Source organism: Aethalodelphis obliquidens, unplaced genomic scaffold (genome assembly GCF_003676395.1).
Source record: "Aethalodelphis obliquidens isolate GAN/ISIS:26980383/991018 unplaced genomic scaffold, ASM367639v1 scaffold9, whole genome shotgun sequence".
NCBI lineage: Eukaryota > Metazoa > Chordata > Mammalia > Artiodactyla > Delphinidae > Aethalodelphis > Aethalodelphis obliquidens.
In genome coordinates this window covers 31,827,396-31,844,875 of record NW_020837953.1, presented here as the reverse complement: position 1 = coordinate 31,844,875, position 17,480 = coordinate 31,827,396, and the positions used below count along the sequence as shown (strand labels likewise).

Below are 17,480 nucleotides of genomic sequence, written 5' to 3'. Positions count from 1 at the left end.
CTTTTCAAGCCTTAACCTCCTGCCCCACCCCACTCTCAGCTGATGGAGTGGATCCTGCTTTGGGCCACAGCTGCACTTGCCATTCCCTCCATAAGGTTCTGTCTCCCCTGGCTGCTGTCCTGGAAGGAGAGTGTGTATAATGGACAGGACTCTGAAACCAGGTCCCCCCTGGGCTGCCTCTTCTCTTTCAAGGTCTCTGACTCAGACCACAGAGAGACATGACTCGCTGTGAGACCTTGGACAAATCCTTGATCTTTGTACGTCTTTGTGCCATAAGTATTAGCGGTTCCATGCCTCAGGCCCTGAAGTTCACAGAGAAAAAGTGCATTTCTCAGGGTTGTGCAGCTAGGAAAGAACTGAGCTTCAATTCAAATTCAAGTCTCTCCAATTCCAGATGCTTTTCCTCTCTATTCTTTTTTTTATATTTTAGTATTTTCTCTATTTCCTATCTTTCCTACAAAAGGAATGCATAACTTTGATGAAGATCAGAAAAAAAGAATAATCATTATAATTTAAAAGTGTATTTTCTAGGGCTTCCCTGGTGGCACAGTGGTTAAGAATCCGCCTGCCAATGCAGGGGACACGAGTTCGAGCCCTGGTCCGCGAAGATCCCACGTGCCATGGAGCAACTAAGCCCGTGTGCCACAACTACTGAGCCTGCGCTCTAGAGCCTGCGAGCTACAATTACTGAGCCCGCGTGCCACAACTACTGAAGCCCGCACACCTAGAGCCCGTGCTCCGCAACAAGAGAAGCCACTGCAGTGAGAAGCCTGCGCACTGCAACGAAGAGTAGCCCCCGCTCGCCGCAACTAGAGAAAGCCCGCGTGCAGCAATGAAGACCCAATGCAACCAAAAATAAATAAATTAAAAAAAAATAATAAATAAAAGTGTATTTTCTAATTCCTAATGTTGTGTTTGCCAGGCTGGTTGTGCCCTAAGAGGTGGTTGGCTGTGTCCCCTGCCCATTCTTGGGAGCATGGAGCTCAGGGCAATTAAGGAAGCTGGGAAGGAAGCTGGCAGATGCCAAAGCTCTCTAACCTCTGATCCTGTACACGTGCTGTTCCTACCCTGAATCCTTCTCCCTTCCTGTCCCTCCGCCATCTGTGCATCCATCTCACACTTTGATTCATCCTTCAGGTCTCAGTTTAAATATCATCTTCTGCAGGGAACTCTCTCTGATCCCCTCCCCACCCAGCTCAGTGTCTGCTCTGCGTTCGCACAGCCACTGTGTTTCTCCTATCCCAGGAGATACCTCACTGAACTGCAGTCACCTGTGTCCTCCCTAGGCTGTGTGCTCTCTGAGGGCAGGGCCCCATCTGACCACTGCTGTACCTTCAGCAGCCAGCTCAACAGAGAAGGTAATGATCAAGTTTGTTGAATGAGTGAAATAAAGAATGAATGGATAAATGAATGAATGAACAAGGGGACTTCTCTATTCTCAACTAGCTCTGTCTACCCTTGTATTATTTTTCAATTCAAACAAATATCGTTTGAGTGGCCTTATGGGGCCAGGCACTCTACCTAACTTCAGGGAATCTCATGCTAAGCAAAACCAGTCTAAGGAGAGACTGTTAAGTAACTAAACTATAAATAAATACATACTTATATATGACTAGTGGGAAATGCCATAGAGGATAGGAACAGGGGACATATCAGAGAACAGCAGGGAGGTGAGCTATGACTTTGGGGTGGGTCACATCTGTGTTTGAATCTTTGGCCACTTATCTGCTGTGTGACCTTGAGCGAGTCTCTTCACTTCTCTGGGCTTTGGTTTCTCATCAGGAACAAAGGCTGCTGATGCCCCTCCTTTAGGGGTACTGTGGAGAGAGAATGTTCATCTATTCAACAAATATAGGTTGAGTATCTCCTTCTATTCAGAGAAACAACTTGCCCAAGGTAACCCAGATGGGCAGTGTGTGTGGGATTTGAACTCAGATCTGACTGGTTCTCTGGATCTGGCTGATGGTGGGAGGTGGGGGTAAGTCCTAGTCTTGTTCCTCTTGGTTCATCCCCAGAAGTTGGGAGCAGTGATCTGCCTGATGCAGGCAAAACACCTGTAGATCTCCCCACGGTGATGGGGGAGGGATCTTCTGCACAGAGAAAGACACAAAGTTTGATGACACAAAGGAGACCATTCAAAGGGATGAACCATTCAGCAGGGCATTCCGTCATCCCCATTGAGCCCCTCTGACTCCCTGAACCCCATCCTCCTCACTGAATTTCCCTTCTTCTCCCTCTGTGAGCCTCTAGCACCAATGCACCCACTAAACCCCTCTCCCCTTACTGAGCCCATCACATTCACTGAGCCCCTCCCTCATTGAGCCCCTCCCCTCGCCCTGCCCTGAGCCTCCGCTACTCCCGTCACTGAACACCCTCCCCCTCACTCCCTTCTTCAAAGTCCTCCTCCCTTACCCTTCACTGAGCTTGACGCCCCCTCATGGACCTCACCGTCCTCTCTGAGCCCCTTCTGAGCTGCCTCTCAGGAGCCGAGCTGTCTCGCCCACGAATCCCAATCACTCAATCTAAGGCACTTAAAAGCACTTAGAGAACATGATGCGGGGGTGGGGCGGGGTGGTGTGGGGGTGGGGCGTGCTCCAACGTCCTCCTTCTCCTCCACATCAAGCCAGTGCAGCGCCCCCATCAGCCTCCTCTTCAGCCTGGGGCGGTAATCACACTGGCCACACTTTCGGCAGGTCCCCTGAGCCCACGGTCTGCTGCAGTTCTTTCCAATTGGTCTCAGCTGGTTGCTGGCCCTCCAGCCCCTGCCACCGCCCAACACAGAGCCCTTTCATTTCTGATGGCACTTTCAAGTGGATGGCAGTGTCATGTTGTCTGGGTCAATGTTTGGAGGGGGTATGGCAAGATCACTTCCGCTGTGGGAAAAATGGCTAGAGCTCAGTTCTATCGTTTTGCCAGTATGACTAAAGTCCCAGTTAAGCAGCGTCCCCTCAATGACAGTGAGGAGACCCAGGTATCTGAGTTCCCGGAGGGCATGCATGGATGAGCTTGTCCCTTTCGGCGGTCCAGATTGAGCCACGGACCTTGGGCAAGGCTCCACTACACCTTCTGGGTCTGTTTCCCGCTGTGTGATAGGTGTGGGGACACCTACTGGGAGGAGCAGACAGGAGCAGGGACTTGGAAAGAATTGTGCCCACTGAGGGGTGGGGCTCCCCTGGGGGGCCACCGAGATTTGCGAAAGCCGTGCCAAGCTCAGCAGCAGTGCTGAGGTTTGTTCTGCAAGTGAAGGGCTTGCCTGGTGAGGAACCAACACTGCCAGATCCCCACTAGGAAGCCAGTCGCCCATCTGTGTTAACCTCTCCATGGCCGCAGGGAGATTGGAGAAGGTGGTCCTGGTGAAGTTTGCGGCCCAGGAGACCAGGTAGAGCCGATTCAGCCAAGGGGCAGCGTTTGGTATGTGCAAGGAGACAAGCCTCCTGAGTTGTGTCTCAGGCTTTCACTGTCACATAGTGTGGCTTCAGGCAAAAGCCTACCACAGGTGGGGACTGGAGTCCATGATTTATAAGCACTAGCTACTAGAGCTTATGACTCAGGGGCCAGGCTAGAGAAGATGCGGTCCCCTTTCCACCCAAAATTTGGAGGAGGTGGATAGGGACTGGATGCCCTAGCAGAGCAGCCTGGGTCGAAGGACCAGGGAGCTGAAGGGTTTGGGCAGTGTCCTGACGGGGCGGGGCAGGGGAGGAGGGTTCAGGGCATGCTAGTCTTTGATTGGCTGTGCTGCCCTTCGCTCCGCCCCATGGCCTATAAGACGCACCCGCGGCTGCCTTGGCGCTAGTGTGGGGGCTACGGCCGCGTCTCTCTCTGTTTTGAGGCCTCCATCCTTCCCAGCGTGGGGGACAGCCGGCCAGACCCGCGGACCTACTGCTGCGGACCGCCGGGGGGCGGGGGATGCCGGGCTGCCGCATCAGCGCCTGCGGCCCGGGGGCCCAGGAAGGGTCGGCGGAACCGGGGTCCCCATCGCCGCCGCCCGGGGAGCGCCTATTCTCCCCTCAGCCCCCGTCCCCAACTCCGACCTTGACCCCGACCCTGGCTCAGGCCTCACCGCAGCCCGAAGTGGCCCAGGAGTCGGCGGGCTCGGCCGAGGGGCAGGAGCTGCAGCGCTGGCGCCAGGGCGCTAGCGGGGGCGCGGGGCGCACCGGGCCGGCAGGGGGCGCGGGCGGCGGCCCGGTCGCGGCGGCGGCGGCAGGGGGCCGCGCGCTTGAGCTGGCCGAAGCGCGGCGGCGACTGCTGGAGGTGGAGGGCCGCCGGCGCCTGGTGTCGGAGCTGGAGAGCCGCGTGCTGCAGCTGCACTGCGTCTTCCTGGCGGCCGAGCTGCGCCTGGCGCACCGCGCCGAAAGCCTGGGCCGCCTGGGCGGCGGCGTGGCGCAGGCCGAGCTCTATCTGGCGGCGCACGGGTCACGCCTCAAGAAGGGCTCGCGCCGCGGCCGCCGCGGCCGCCCGCCCGCGCTGCTTGCCTCTGCGCTCGGCCTGGGCGGCTGCGTGCCCTGGGGCGCCGGGCGCCTGCGGCGGGGCCACTGCCCCGAGCCCGATTCGCCCTTCCGCCGGAGCCCGCCCCGCGGCCCCGCCTCCCCCCAGCGCTGACCTCCGCGCCGGGACCTCTGGCCACCCCGACAGGCCATCGCCGAGGTGCCGACCGACGGATTGTGGACGCCGGCTGGATGGACGGCGTCACCGACGCGGATGGACAGATTGCCCGACCCCAGGAGGAGACAGTCGGGGGGCCGAGGGCCCAGTAAAGAAGGCTAAACTGAGGTGCGGTCTTAGCGGCTGGTGTATCCGTGGGGCGGGGCGGGGCGGGGCGGGGCGGTGCAAGGCTCCAGACCTTAGGGCTTCTGGAGTCCGCTGGGTCCTTAATAAAGCTGTCCGCTCTCTGTTGCCGCCACTCCCAGACCTCCGGCGGAATGAGGTAGTAGCACCAAGTCCCCATTATAGAGTTGGACAAATGGAGGCTGCTCAGATCCCAGAAGGGGTTTGCCAGCAAACTTTTACCTGTTGGAGCCTCCTGCACTGACGCAGCACCCCACCCTCACCTTCCACCAGCGCTGCATTTCCTGGGTCCCTTGGGGCTGTAAGAAGAGTCTTGCCCTTGAGGCTGCTGCTTTCTGGCACTACCATCCGGGAGCCCAGAATAATGAGGCCCCAGGATGGGGTGGGGGCTGGCACAGCGATGTACCTCTGAGTTCTCCTCTCCTAAGCCCCTGTTTCCCATTCGGGGAGATGGAATCCCAGAGAGGCTATGGATTTGCTCCCATCATACTTATACTTAGGACCTTCCACTTCTAGGAGACAGGTCTTTTCTCAGGCCCTCATGCAGCTTCGCTAAGAGTACAGTCTGACTCAGATGACCAGGGTGGGGTGTTTGGTGACTGCCTGAAGCTTTGCCAGCTCTCCTAGGGGCTCCCTCCCAACCTGTCACTAAGATGGCTCTGCCAGGGATGGAGCCAGGTGACATCCTTTAACAGGCCCCAGGGGGGCAGGTATGTCATTGGCTTCTAGATTCTAGAAAGTGGGGCCTTAAAGGGCCAGACCCGAAATGAGATCTGCTTCTCTTCCTTTCCACACGCCCTTCAGGCCCCCCATTCCCCTGCCCCACTCAGCTGTGAATGGCCCGGCTGCTGCTTTGCTGCTCACTGGCTGAGTTGACTGCAGCCTCACTTATCAGTCTGTGATGTGGGTATCTTCACCTCTTGGAAGGGTTGTAGTGAGGTTAACACAGGGCAGAGGTCTATCTTTTTCCATAAATCATGGAAGAATGTTTTATTCTCTTATATCACACCTAGAAACAGGCACTGCTTTTGCTGACGGAGCCTAGGAGCTGATTTAAAGTCCTCATTTTACGGAGTGGCAAGGTCAGCTAGGGACAGAACTAGGTCCTAGGCCTGTGTGTGTCCTTCTCGCAGTTTCTGTCTGCTGTCCAGGGGCAGGGGCTAGATAGAACTGGTGTCAGCTTGTCTGCCGTGTGACCTAGCACAACTCTGCCCTGTCTTTGGGCCAGTTTCCTCAGTCCTTCTCTGAATGTAGCTGTCCCTCCTCATGTCAGGGCTTAGGAATGGCGAGAAGAGTGTAGGATGAGATAATTAAGAGTCACAGGAATCTGGTGTAATCCCAGAGTCCTCAGGGTCAGATGCACTGCTCTGAAAGGCAGAGACCCAGGGGCCCTCACCTGTCCTTCCCCCAGCTAACTCTTCCTCTCCCCAGACCAAACTTTTTGCCTGGTTTCTCAGCTAACAGCCAGGACTTCCTGAACCCATTCTTAGCTGGGGAAGGGAAGTCCAGGAGGAGGTCTCACAGACTCTGAGAGCTTGTGGACTGGGAGAGCAGTGAGGGGCCCTGGCATCCTCTGGCCTCCCCAGAGAGAGAGGACCTTCCAAAGCTACTTGGGTCATTTGGGATCTAGAGGCCCAGAAAGGACAAGGACTCCCTGGAGGTGACACAGGGAGGAGCTCAGGCTTCAGTGCTGGGCTGCAGCCAGGACTGATTGTTTTCTGGGTTGCATGGGAGAGGGACACTTGGTCCAGAGAAGCTTTTAGCTAATGGTGTAAAGTGCTCTGTGTCACCACAATTTTGCCTTTCTCTGGGATTTATTGGTAATCAGCTTTGTCCTGATTTTGGTGTGGGGGGGCGGGGAGGGTAGGGAATTAGAGATGGCTCTTGCTGGAGAAAGTGGTATATGTAGGAAATGGAGATTGGTCCTAGTGTCACAGGCAGCCCTGTCCCCTCCCTCCACTTCCAGATGTCCCACGCTTCTCACTAAGGGCCTCGGCCAGGGCACACAGTGTTCAGTGACTTGAACCCCAGCTCTTGGTTCAGTGCTCTGTCCACTACTCCTCAGCCAGTTAATAAAAGTCACCTTCCCACCACTGTCTGGCCCACCCAGGGCCCCTCTAGAAGGCTTCATATTCTCCTCAATCAACAAACATTGATCTCTGCTCAGTCCAGGGGCTCAAGAAGTAGCCCTGAATCAGAGGGTCTCTGTTTTCGAGGACTCGTGTCTCTCAGCCCTCTTCTAGGCAGCCTGCCCTGGCCATGTTGGAGGGCTGTTTTTAGGCCTTCACAAGTAACTATAGCCCCTGGTTATATACTGCATCCCCACCCTGCATGGCTTCCTGAACACTTTCTAGATGGCCCAGCATTCTAGCCCTGGGGACTGGGCTGAGTACAGGGGATCCTGGGGGATCTGTGCCCTGAGGACATTGATTGCCACCAGTGCATCTGGAATGTCAGCTGAGGGAAGTGAGGGGCTGGAAGACCAGTTCAGGGTTTTAGTCAGGCCCTGCCCCTCCCGTGGATGAGCCCTTTCGCTCTCTTGGCTGGTCCCTGACAAGTGAGGCGCCTCTGGGCGGCGCCACCAGAGGGCAGTGTGGGCTGCTTCTCCAGGCGTGCGGGCAAGGCCTGGAGCAGGGTGGGAACCCACAGTGTCCCCGCCTCCAGCCAGCCTCTTCCCTTGTTGCCCAGGCTTCTCAGGCTTTGAGCTTTAAAGGTCTGGCAGAATGTGTGGGTACTGGTGGTCACTGAGAGAAGGGGCGGGCCTCTGACCTCAGAGGGAAGGACCATCAGGAAAGACTTTCTTGGAGAGAGAGGTTGCCCCTGTTGGCTGTCACCGTCTGAGTAAAAGCCCAGAGTAGTTTCACTCCTCCCAGATTTGTTACCCTGATAATTGATCAGAGCACCCCATCCTGCCACTGCCCCCGCTGCCACCTGGGAATCAAGGTGGCTTCCTAGAGATTAGGCTGAAGCGACAATTCACAGCTAAAGTGCTCCAGGCCTGCAGTGGGCAGTCTCTAGGAGGCTCCCTTCCCCTAACAGCCAGGTCCCTGGAGAAAAACCCAGGGTCCCGGTCTTCCCCGAGCTGAAGGAGAAGCAGAGCCTTTACCTCCTCCCATGCTTTACAGCCAGCACGGGAGGAGGTATTTGGGAAAGCTGGGAGATCCCCAGCCTATTTCTTCCCACATTAGACCTTGACCGCACGCTGGCTAGGAGTGATGGGGGAAGGGACTCCTTGCTTGTGGCATAATATATTAACCACCACCTCTATGCCAGGCACTGTGCTAAGCACTTTACACCCATTATCTCTTTCAGTCCTCCCAGCTACTCTGCAAAGTAGGAGTTAGCCCCATTTCCACAGATGAGGAAACTGAGGGTCGGGGGGGGGGGCAGGTGGCTTGCCCAAGGACATAGAGCCTCTGAGTGGGGGACACCTTAAACATTAGGCTATGTGGCTTTTCATTTATCAGGCTAATGAGGGTTTCTGAACTCTCACCCTTTGAGTCTGGGTACAGTGAACCCTGGTCCTTGGTTCTGGGGAGGGATGTGATCAGACATTGGAGGGGTGGCCGAAGGTGGCATCTTCTGCCACCCCTCCAAGGTCTGGGCACACCCCCAGAGGCTGGCTGCCCTGCTTTGTTGTCTGGGCTTTGGGGGTAAGTCAGGCTGAGTCAGCACACCTGGCTTCAGGCAAGGGCAGGCCAAGGATGCTCAGGGCCTGGGCTTGCCTTGGAGGCTGCCTCCTCTCCCTGCATACGTGGGCTGGCGTGTTTGGTGCCAAGGAGAGCAAAGAGCCTGGGATGGCAGAGGAAGAGGGTGACAGGCTCCATGGTGGGGCAGAAAGTGTCCCGTCTTAGAACTAGACAGACCTGGGATTTAGTCCTGACCTGGTGCTTCTCAGCTGGGAGACCTTGGGCAAATGACTTCCCTTCTGTGAGCCAGTTTCGTGTGTGTGTGTGTGTGTGTGTGTGTGTGTGTGTTTTATGGGGAGTTAGGGAGGAGATTATTTCTGAGTATTAAATGAGAGGTCACACTAAGTGCCTAGCACATAGAGGAGGTCTGTAAATGTTCGGTGGAGCCAACCTACCTAGCCCAGGAGGAGCTGCCAGGACAGAGCCCCCAGGCAGTGTGGGCCTTTGCTTCTCCAGAGCATCGCCATATCAGGCATCCCTGGAACAGTCCCCCTTCTCCCCCCCCATGACAGTCCCTGAGGAGCTCCATAAGGGAAGAGGTGGAGGAGGGGGCAGGCTTTTTATCCCAGGAACATTCCATTCCAGCTGCTCAGACCAGTGGGGATCCCAGCCAAGGACAGAGGCCCGAGGGAGCTCACCCCAGGAGCCCCCACCCCTTCCAGGGTAGGAGCGAGTGGAGCCTGATTCCAAAATATTGCCCCTGCACCTTCTCTCCACAATGGCCCCTCTAAAGGAAGTAGATGTCGAAGGGTTTGGGTGGGGCTGGGTGGCTATGGGAGAGACAGTTAAAGCTCTTGAAATTATTCTTTCCAGCTCCTCCCAGCTCCTCAGAGCCTCGACTCGATCTGACTCCTGGATTCTGCGCCTTCCCTGGGCACCTCCTTCAGGAAGACTCCTCTCATTGACCCTACACAAGCATGGCACTCTCCTCGCTTCACAGTGGCAAGGGGCTGGATTCTGGGGAAGTTGCCGATACTATGAACTTCTCTATATATGCTGCATTTGACTTTGGCTTACACTGTACAACTGAAGATGTTACGACAAGTCCTTGAGACGCAGTCAGATCGTTTAAGAGTGCAGCAAAGCTTTCCAATGTGAAAGGGAAAAGGATCTCTTTTAGAAATGTCATCATTCTTTAACAAGTCACAGTGCAGCTGGGGTCCCCATTTTGGTAGATGCTGTTGCTTCTCAGTCTAACAGCACCAGGAGGCCTGTTTGAGGGGAAACATTGCTGTGAGCAATCCCTCAGTCCCCCTCATTCACCGTCCTTGCCCTCTCCAGGTGGGCACGTGCCTGCGGCCCCTCAGAAAGGTAATGGGCTGCTGGCTCCCGGGGGACACACCTGTTTCTCAGGAAGAGGCGTTGGCAACATAATTCTAAGTTTTAAATGAAAAAAGGGAGCACATTTATTCAAATATCCTGATGGTAGAGGGAAGGGGGCCACGCTGACTCACACAGAACCCAGAACTTGTAGAGTTCCGCAAAATGAACGCATATAGGGTCAGTTCCTTGATGTATACATTCAGGAAGAATAAATCTCAGCGATGTGAGACAAGCACGCGTGGTTTTGAGGTTTACTCTGTGAGTGGCGTTGCCGCCTTTCCTTTTTGTGTGTCTGTCACGGCTCTTTAAGCTGGCAGTTCCGTGAGCAGCTTCTGTTTAGTTTCGTTTGGCAATCTGGGCCTGCTTACTGATTTGTAGGCTGACTTCTCCCTTGACCTGGCTCAAAGTTGACCCTCTTTATGGAGTCTTCCCCAAATAAGGATGTGTTGAGGAAACTACACACAAAGGGGTGCGAGCGCGTTTGCCATAACACAGCAGCATGGTGATCCGTGGAGGATTGTGTGTGACCGTGCTGGTGAATGGATGGACCTGTCTGTCACTCAGGCTCCCAGCAGGAGACACAGCACCCTCAAACTGGGCAGAGACTTAAAAAGGGACTATTTCCAAAGATGGGGGCTGGGCTTAAGAAACTAACAAGGTTTATGCAGCTCTCCAGGGCTAGCAACAGGGAGAAGCCATTACAACTCCTGGGCCTGAAGGGGTAAGAGAGGAGAGGGGAGGGGAGGGGAGGGCACACGGACCCGGAGAGTGCAGCTGTGTGGAGAGGGCCCCTGAAGGGAGCAGTGGTCTCTGGTTGAGAGATGTAGGCAACCACGGTGACCTGATGGGAAGGGAGCAGGGGGAATAAACACCTTATTCTCCTCCTCCCTCCAGTATCTCCTGCTGGGGACTCTCATTGGCTGAACCCAACAGAGAGGTAGGGAACAAGGGGGCCATTGATGCACAGTCCGTAGAGGTCAGCCTCCCAAGGGCACAGAGCCTGAAGAAGGGCGAGAGTGGGACTGGAAGGGCCGACATATGCAACTGCCTGAGGGCATTATCTTCCATTCCCTAACGTTCACTGCAAGGCTTTTTCTCCCTCTGGAGCTCCCCCCACCCACCATGGGTCACAGCGGGAGAGTGGACTGTTGCTTGGAGAGCACTGTGGGGTTGGGGATGGGGGATGGGTATTTACTCCCTCAGCCTTCCCCTCTCTGGCTCTGATTCCCAGTTCTTGATTCCTTCCTGTCCTGGCATCTTAGATGGCTGCAGGAACTGTCCATGAGAGAACAATGCCAACCACTGAGTCAGTGTTTTTTTCACACCCGGAAACACTACACCTCTCCCAAACACACCCCCGGGCACACCTGCTGCCACATGGGCCTCTGACATAGTCACCACAAGCCATGGTTGGTGTCACAGTTGCATTAAGAAAATGTACAAACTTGGCAAACAGTAATGCAAACTCTTTTTCTGTCACATGTATCTACAGGAGACATACTGTCACGCTCATCCATGTGAAATCAGAGTGTAGGATGGTGCAGGGGTTAACAGCAACGGCTCTGGGGGCAGACAAACCTCTGACCTCTCTGGCATCAGTTTCCTTGTCTGTAAAATGGAAATTCTTGCTCTTCTCTCGTGGAGCTGTTGGGAGGGTGCACTGAGAGGGTGTGGTTGGGGAGAACTTAGCAAAGTGATAGTTGTTAGTGGGAAACTCCTGTCTCCCAAGCCTCACGGGGAACGCACGCGCCTGCACAAGGTCAGCAGGACACCATCAGGCGCGTGCGCCCTTCCCCAGACACACCTGCCGGGAGCATCTGTACATTGACAAGTCCCCTCCGCCCAGAATGCTCTTTCCCCAGACATCCGCATGGCTTGCTTCACACTGTCTTTAAGTCTTTGTCCAATCAAATGTCACCCTTTAAAGGAGGTTCACCCTTTTTAAAATTGCAAACCCAGCACTTCCAATCCCTTACCTTGCTATGTATATTTTTAGCCATTGCTGACCTTCTAAGACTATATAATTTAGTTTATTTTCTTTCTACCCCATTAGAATGTAATCCTCACAAGGGTAGGGATCTTGGTCCTTTGTTTGCTGATGTGTTCCCACCCCTGGAGGGGTGGCTGGCACACGTGGGCTGAATCCAGTGCACACATGCGTGTGCCGTGGCTTTCTGGCTCTCTCCCCTCTGAAACGAGCACGTCCAGGTGAACCCCACTCCCCACCCCAACAAGCTAAGCCTGTGTGCTTACATTGGGAGCATTCCCCTCATGCCCAAAGCAGGAGCTGGGACCAATTTAGTCCCCCCATCCCAGGACCCTAGTTGGGTAGGCACGGCCAGCGTGGGGTGGGAGGCTGCTTTCAGTCACCAAGCAAAGCAAGCCTTTCCACTCATCCTTCCAGCCATTCTGAGCCCAGCAGGGACCCAGTGAGCAGGTGAGATGGCTGGACTCACCCAGCTGACCAGGGGCCTCCTCTGCGGCCTTGTTTTTTCCACCCTGGCTGGAACCATCAAAGCCAGCACTTCAGAGGCTGCTAATGAGGCTGAATCTGTTAAGGACTTTGCAACCCTTGGATCAAAGAGGCTGGGTAAACAGTGGGCAGCATCCATGCCTGTGAGCGGCTGATGCCCTGAGGCATCAGCCTGCTTGAGAGCTTATGGCTGGTAGCTGGCACTCACTCCCAGACAGGCCCCAGATGCGTTTGGAAAGGAGAGTCCCTACCCCTCCAGGGGACCTGCTTAGGGCAAGCCAGAGTATGTCCGTCAGCAGTAGGGGGTGAGAGAGGAAGCTGGAGGATTGAGGGAACCTTTCCCAGCAAGGAGGCCAAGCCTCGGCTCTGGCTCTGAGGGTCCTAGAAGCCTCCCAGTCCCAGCTGCCACCACTAGGAGGTGGGTCTCCAGTCCAGACTCACCCTACTTGTTCTCCACCTGCTTCCTGGGAAGGGTTAGGGAAGGGTGAGCAGGGCTGGGGTCAAGCAGCCCTGAGCACTGGAGTGTGAGGCCAGGTCCAGGGTCATTAGGACTCCAGGTAGGAAACTTTGAAATATTTGCTCTTTAGCAAGAGACTTGCTGAGGTGATGTCCAGGGGCAAGTCACACCTGTGTGGACAGGGGCTCCTAGGACAGTTGCCAAGCTGGGCTGGTGCTGGGGGAAGGAGGAGCATTCCCCAGCTACAGCCCAGGACTCAGACCCTGCCCTCCAAATGTCTCCTCTCGCCACATGTCCCCTCCTATAATACAAGCCAGACTCAGGCTGGGGGAAGCAGCCACAGACCCCACAGACTGTGGAAGGTCCTTCTCCCAGGAGAAAGCATGGTACTAGCTTCAGTGTAGACAATCTTTATTGGCAGGTGTTAAGAGTGCTAGATAGTAGCAAGTACAGAGGGATGGGAAGGGAAGTGGGGCGTGGCTCTCCTCCCCCTCGCAAGGACCCTGTAACCAGGCCAGAGGGGTGGGAGCACTTGACTGTGGCTACTTTGGACCCAGCACCCTCTGGAGAACAAGCTCCCAGGCAGGAGGGCTCCTCAGGACATGGGGGAAGGGAGCTGTACCCCGGCAGGGGCATGGGCTGTGTCCCACCCCAGGCTGCTTAGTTCCTGTCCACCGCACACCTCAACCGACAGCTTGGGGTAGAGGTGTTAGGGGACTGAGCTAAACCTATCCCTTTCCAAACCTATCTGCCTCATGCCTCAGTTTCCCTCCTCCTAGTTAGTGGCCCAGCCCAACCCAAAGTGAGTAGTTCCCATAACATACCATATTTTAGCCACTGTGTGGGCTGCAGGCCCTCGGAGGCTGCTGGTTCCACTGTGGGCTGGCCCTACCCAAAAAAGACCCCTTCTAGGCCACAGAAATCAACCTGAGATGACAGGCATTGAAGCTACCATCCCAAACATTGTCTCCTGAAGGCAATTGACCCCCAAGACGAATTTCCCCTGCACCCCACAATCATGCTGGTCCAAAAGTGTAGTGCAAATAACCAAAAGGTCCATTTACCAAGAATCTAAGCTTGGCCTTCAGCCCACAGGGGCTTCACTCGGGGGAGGAGTCTGGTCTGTTCAGTTTAAGGCCCAACGCTGCAGCAGTGCTGGGCTACCTGGCACAGGCTGCCTGTCTCTGGTCATGTTCTCCATGCACTTCTGGAGGCCCCACTCCATCTGCAGAGGTCTAGTCCTTTCTGGCCAGGGTCTGAGTCAGTTACAAGGCAGCCAGGTGGGATAGGAGGCGTGGGCCCGGGACAGCAGAGGCTGCACGGGGGTCACATAGTAATTGACAGTGGTGGGCACGACCCCATCAGGGACTGGGGAGCGCCAGGCCAGGGAGGCCATGGCCGCCGGGCCCTGCTCGGCCAGCGCCTGGAGCGCCAGCGTGGCGATGAGGGCCAGTGTCTGGCGGCGCTCATGGCTCATGAGGCACACTGTGCTCTCGTTGACCACCCGGTGCAGCGTCACCAGGCAGGCGTAGCGGCGCGCCGAGTCGGCCCCGCTGAAGTGGGCCTCGAGGTAGCGCTCCAGCATGCGCTGCTGCTCAGCCAGGTCCGGGAAGTCGATGAAGAAGCGGGAGCACATGTAGCGCTGCAGGGCGCTCACGTCGGTGCTGGGCCGCGGCCGTAAGCCCCGCACCAGCAGGTGGCAGTACTTGAGGAGGCCGCCCCCTCGGATCTCTTCGGGACTGCGTGTGGCGATGATGCGGTGCCGCAGGTGGTCCAGGGCCTCTGCGAAGTCCCCATACAGGCTCTCGCCTGTCACCGTGGGGTGGAAGGCCTCGGACATGGGTGTGGAGGAGCACTGGCTGAAGAGCAGCAGGGAGTCCAGGAGGATCTGGAAGGAGTCTATGCTAAACTCGAATTGGCGCCTGACCGAATCCACGAACTTGAGCTCCATGTTCTTACCGCTCTTGTTGGACAACGAGATGAGGCTCCAGCGGTCCGTGTCTGTGCACACTTTCACCAGCTTCTGCACATAAGCCTCCTTGAGTGTCAGGGGTGTGATCTTGGCCCGGCTCACGCCGGCCGGCAGGAAGTCCAGCAGGCAGGCCAGCACCACCTCTTTGGTCAGCTGGAAAGACGCCTCGCTGCGCAGGTCCACGCGGAACACCAGGTCCAGGTCCTTGTAGCCCAGGCCACTCTCGGGGTGCAGCACGTGGCTGGCGGCCGAGCCGTGCAGCCGCACACCGTGCACGCGCAGTCCCTGCTCCTCGAGGCTGCTGCGGACAACCTGCAGAGGGGATGGCAGGAGGGAGAGGTATCAGCGACCTGGGCCCCTGGGGTCCGCTGTGGGCTTCCACGTAATAATCACAGTGACATCAACCGCTGTTGACCACTTATCAGCTGTTGTGCCTTTGGAAAATCATTTAATTCTCTTAGCCTAAGCCTCTATTTCCTAATCTAGAGAGTGGCCCCTTTGGAGGAATGACTCAGCAATAATGATAACACAGACGTGCATAGAATTTACTAAATGCCAGGTCCTGATCTAAGCACTTTATACATTAGGATATAAACTCACGTAAATCTTACAGTGACTCTATGAGGTGGGTATTATTACTCCCACCGATGGAGAAATGGAAGCACAGAGGGGCCAAGTAACTTGCCCAAAGTCACACAGCTGGTGAATGCAGAGCTGGGAATTAAACTCAGAGTTCATGTCTTAACCAGTATGCAATTCCACCTCTCTAAAACTTCAAGTAAAACACTTCGTTTTGTGCCAGACATGAGGCAAACTGCTCAAATGTGTTGGGAATGTAACTGGCCGTTCACGTGCATTACTACATTAATGCTCACAATAATCCTGTTTGAGTATTATTACTCCAATTTACAGATGGGGGACCTGAGGCACAGAGAGGTCATGTCCAAAGTCAGAGAGTAGTCGGGCTGAGACTAGAACCCAGGACAGTTGGATTCTCAAGTCCATGCGTGCTCTTTTGACTATGACACATTCATCTATCTTTACAAGGACACAGTGAGGCAAATATTAGACTAGTTTTACAGATGAGGAAACTGAGGCTTATAGTGGTAAAACACTTAAGGCTCAGAGAGGAAGCCATTCAGAAATGGCAGGGCTGGAAGTTGAAACCCAAACACTTTCTGCTCTCGGGTGAGGGGATGGGTCAAAATCCCTGGACCCGGACACTCAGTGTTCTCAGCAGCCCAGAGTACTTCACACACCGAAAGTGACCAGGCAGCATTCTTACCCTGAGCGATTCTGCAACCCCGCCTTGCTGCCAAGTCAGCTCCAGACCCGGCTGCTCTTCAGGCCTCCCAGGGAGTTACTACAAAGAATGCACGTCAGTGCTGAGGAGGCAAGCTGCAGTGGGGCAATCTGAGGCAGGCGGCTCCCTCCAGAACGCTTCCAGGAGGAGGAACCTGACTAGGGGAAGGTATTATCATGGCTATGGGGGTGGAAACGTCTGGCCCTCAGGGACCTGCGGGGCCAGGCAGCTGGGGCAGGGGAAGAGGAATATTGGCCCTGCACCTATTGGGTGCCAGGCGTTGGACCTTCTTACCAGAATCTATGGGGAATAGATCTTTAAAATCTCCCAGTTATAGATGGGGAAACTGAGGAGTGAAGTTACCTGCCCAAGATCACCCAGAGGTGATCCAGGTATGGCTGGCTCCAAAGTCTATCTTCTTTCTACCACATTACCAACCCAGGGTTTGGAAGGAGCAGAGGCCAGAAAGTAGGGTTCTAATCCTCTCTCCCTTTCAAAGTTTCAAAGTGAGGGCAACCCTCCAATCACGGAAGCCCAGGGCCAGAGTAGCTAGGGAGCAGGAGGGCAGGGGTTGGGGAAGCCTGGCCAGGCAGACGGGGGAGGCTGGAAGTAAGGGGCCAGTTGTTGCAGTCCAGCCTGTGGGACTTCTAACCCACACTCTGGCAGCTGGCAGCTGTGCCCATGTATGCCAAGGGGAGAACTGGGCCAAAGACTTTGTCCTAAGGACCCTGGCAGACCTGCAAAGTAGACCAGCCCCCTCTCCAAGTCCCATTAGAGCTGACTGGGCCTTACTCAGTGCCAGCTCCTGCCCCCAGGCTGATGCCCACCCTAGGGCATGGCATCTGGCCTGGTGAGTAGGTAGGAGTACCCTTGTTAAATCGCCTGTGTCAGGCCGTGGGGCCGGCCATGTCAGCCAGCCAGCCAGCGGCTGTTGTCTCTTTCCCAGGTGTGACTACAGCCAGCTTGGCAGGCAGTCCCCAGATAGATACCACCACACCCAAGGACTGCAGGGCAGCTTGGAGCCTCCTGAATCAGACTTTCCAGCCATGGAGGGGGCAGTGGCTGCACCTTCCTTTCTTCTGTACCAAGGCCCTCCCCCAAACCACTCTGCTCCCAGGCTGCTGCTGAGACCTGCAGGGAGACCATAGGTGCTGTCAGCCAGCAGGCTTACGAAACTTGAATCCAGAGCCACTCTCTAGCTGCAGCTGGAGACATCAGAGTCTAATTCAATCCTCTGGACCCAGACAGGGCAAAGGACTTGTTTAGGGTCACACAGCCAATAAGTGGCTAAACTTAATTAAAACCAGTCCAGGAGCAGGGGGCCTCCTACACGAGAGTGGGTCCCTCTAGCCCAGGGACAAGCAAGAAAAGCATCTCTAACTGCCCAGATCACTGCTGTAGGAAAATCTCGTGGGGGTAGAGAGGTAGAAAGGTTCCAACTCTTGAACCATCGGACAACTCAGCACTAGTGAGAAGCC

At 55.6% G+C, this 17,480-nt stretch overlaps 2 protein-coding genes across 2 annotated transcripts in view; one reads left to right on the top strand and one right to left on the bottom strand.

Annotated features, from left to right (window-relative positions):
* The first annotated feature begins 2,348 nt into the window (after nucleotides 1-2,348).
* On the top strand, nucleotides 2,349-10,032 carry TRNP1 (TMF1 regulated nuclear protein 1). Its single transcript, XM_027109557.1, has 2 exons — nucleotides 2,349-4,770; nucleotides 9,288-10,032. The coding sequence occupies exon 1, from the start codon at nucleotides 3,907-3,909 to the stop codon at nucleotides 4,597-4,599; it is 693 nt and encodes a 230-aa protein (XP_026965358.1). The 5' UTR covers nucleotides 2,349-3,906; the 3' UTR covers nucleotides 4,600-4,770; nucleotides 9,288-10,032.
* Nucleotides 10,033-13,121: 3,089 nt separating this feature from the next.
* The window catches only part of TENT5B (terminal nucleotidyltransferase 5B), a 6,805-nt gene continuing 2,446 nt past the window's right edge, over nucleotides 13,122-17,480 (bottom strand). The window contains exon 2 of the mRNA XM_027109556.1: nucleotides 13,122-15,011. Within this exon, the coding sequence (XP_026965357.1) occupies nucleotides 13,989-15,011 (1,023 nt within the window). The 3' untranslated portion in view covers nucleotides 13,122-13,988. The remainder of the gene's footprint in view (nucleotides 15,012-17,480) is intronic.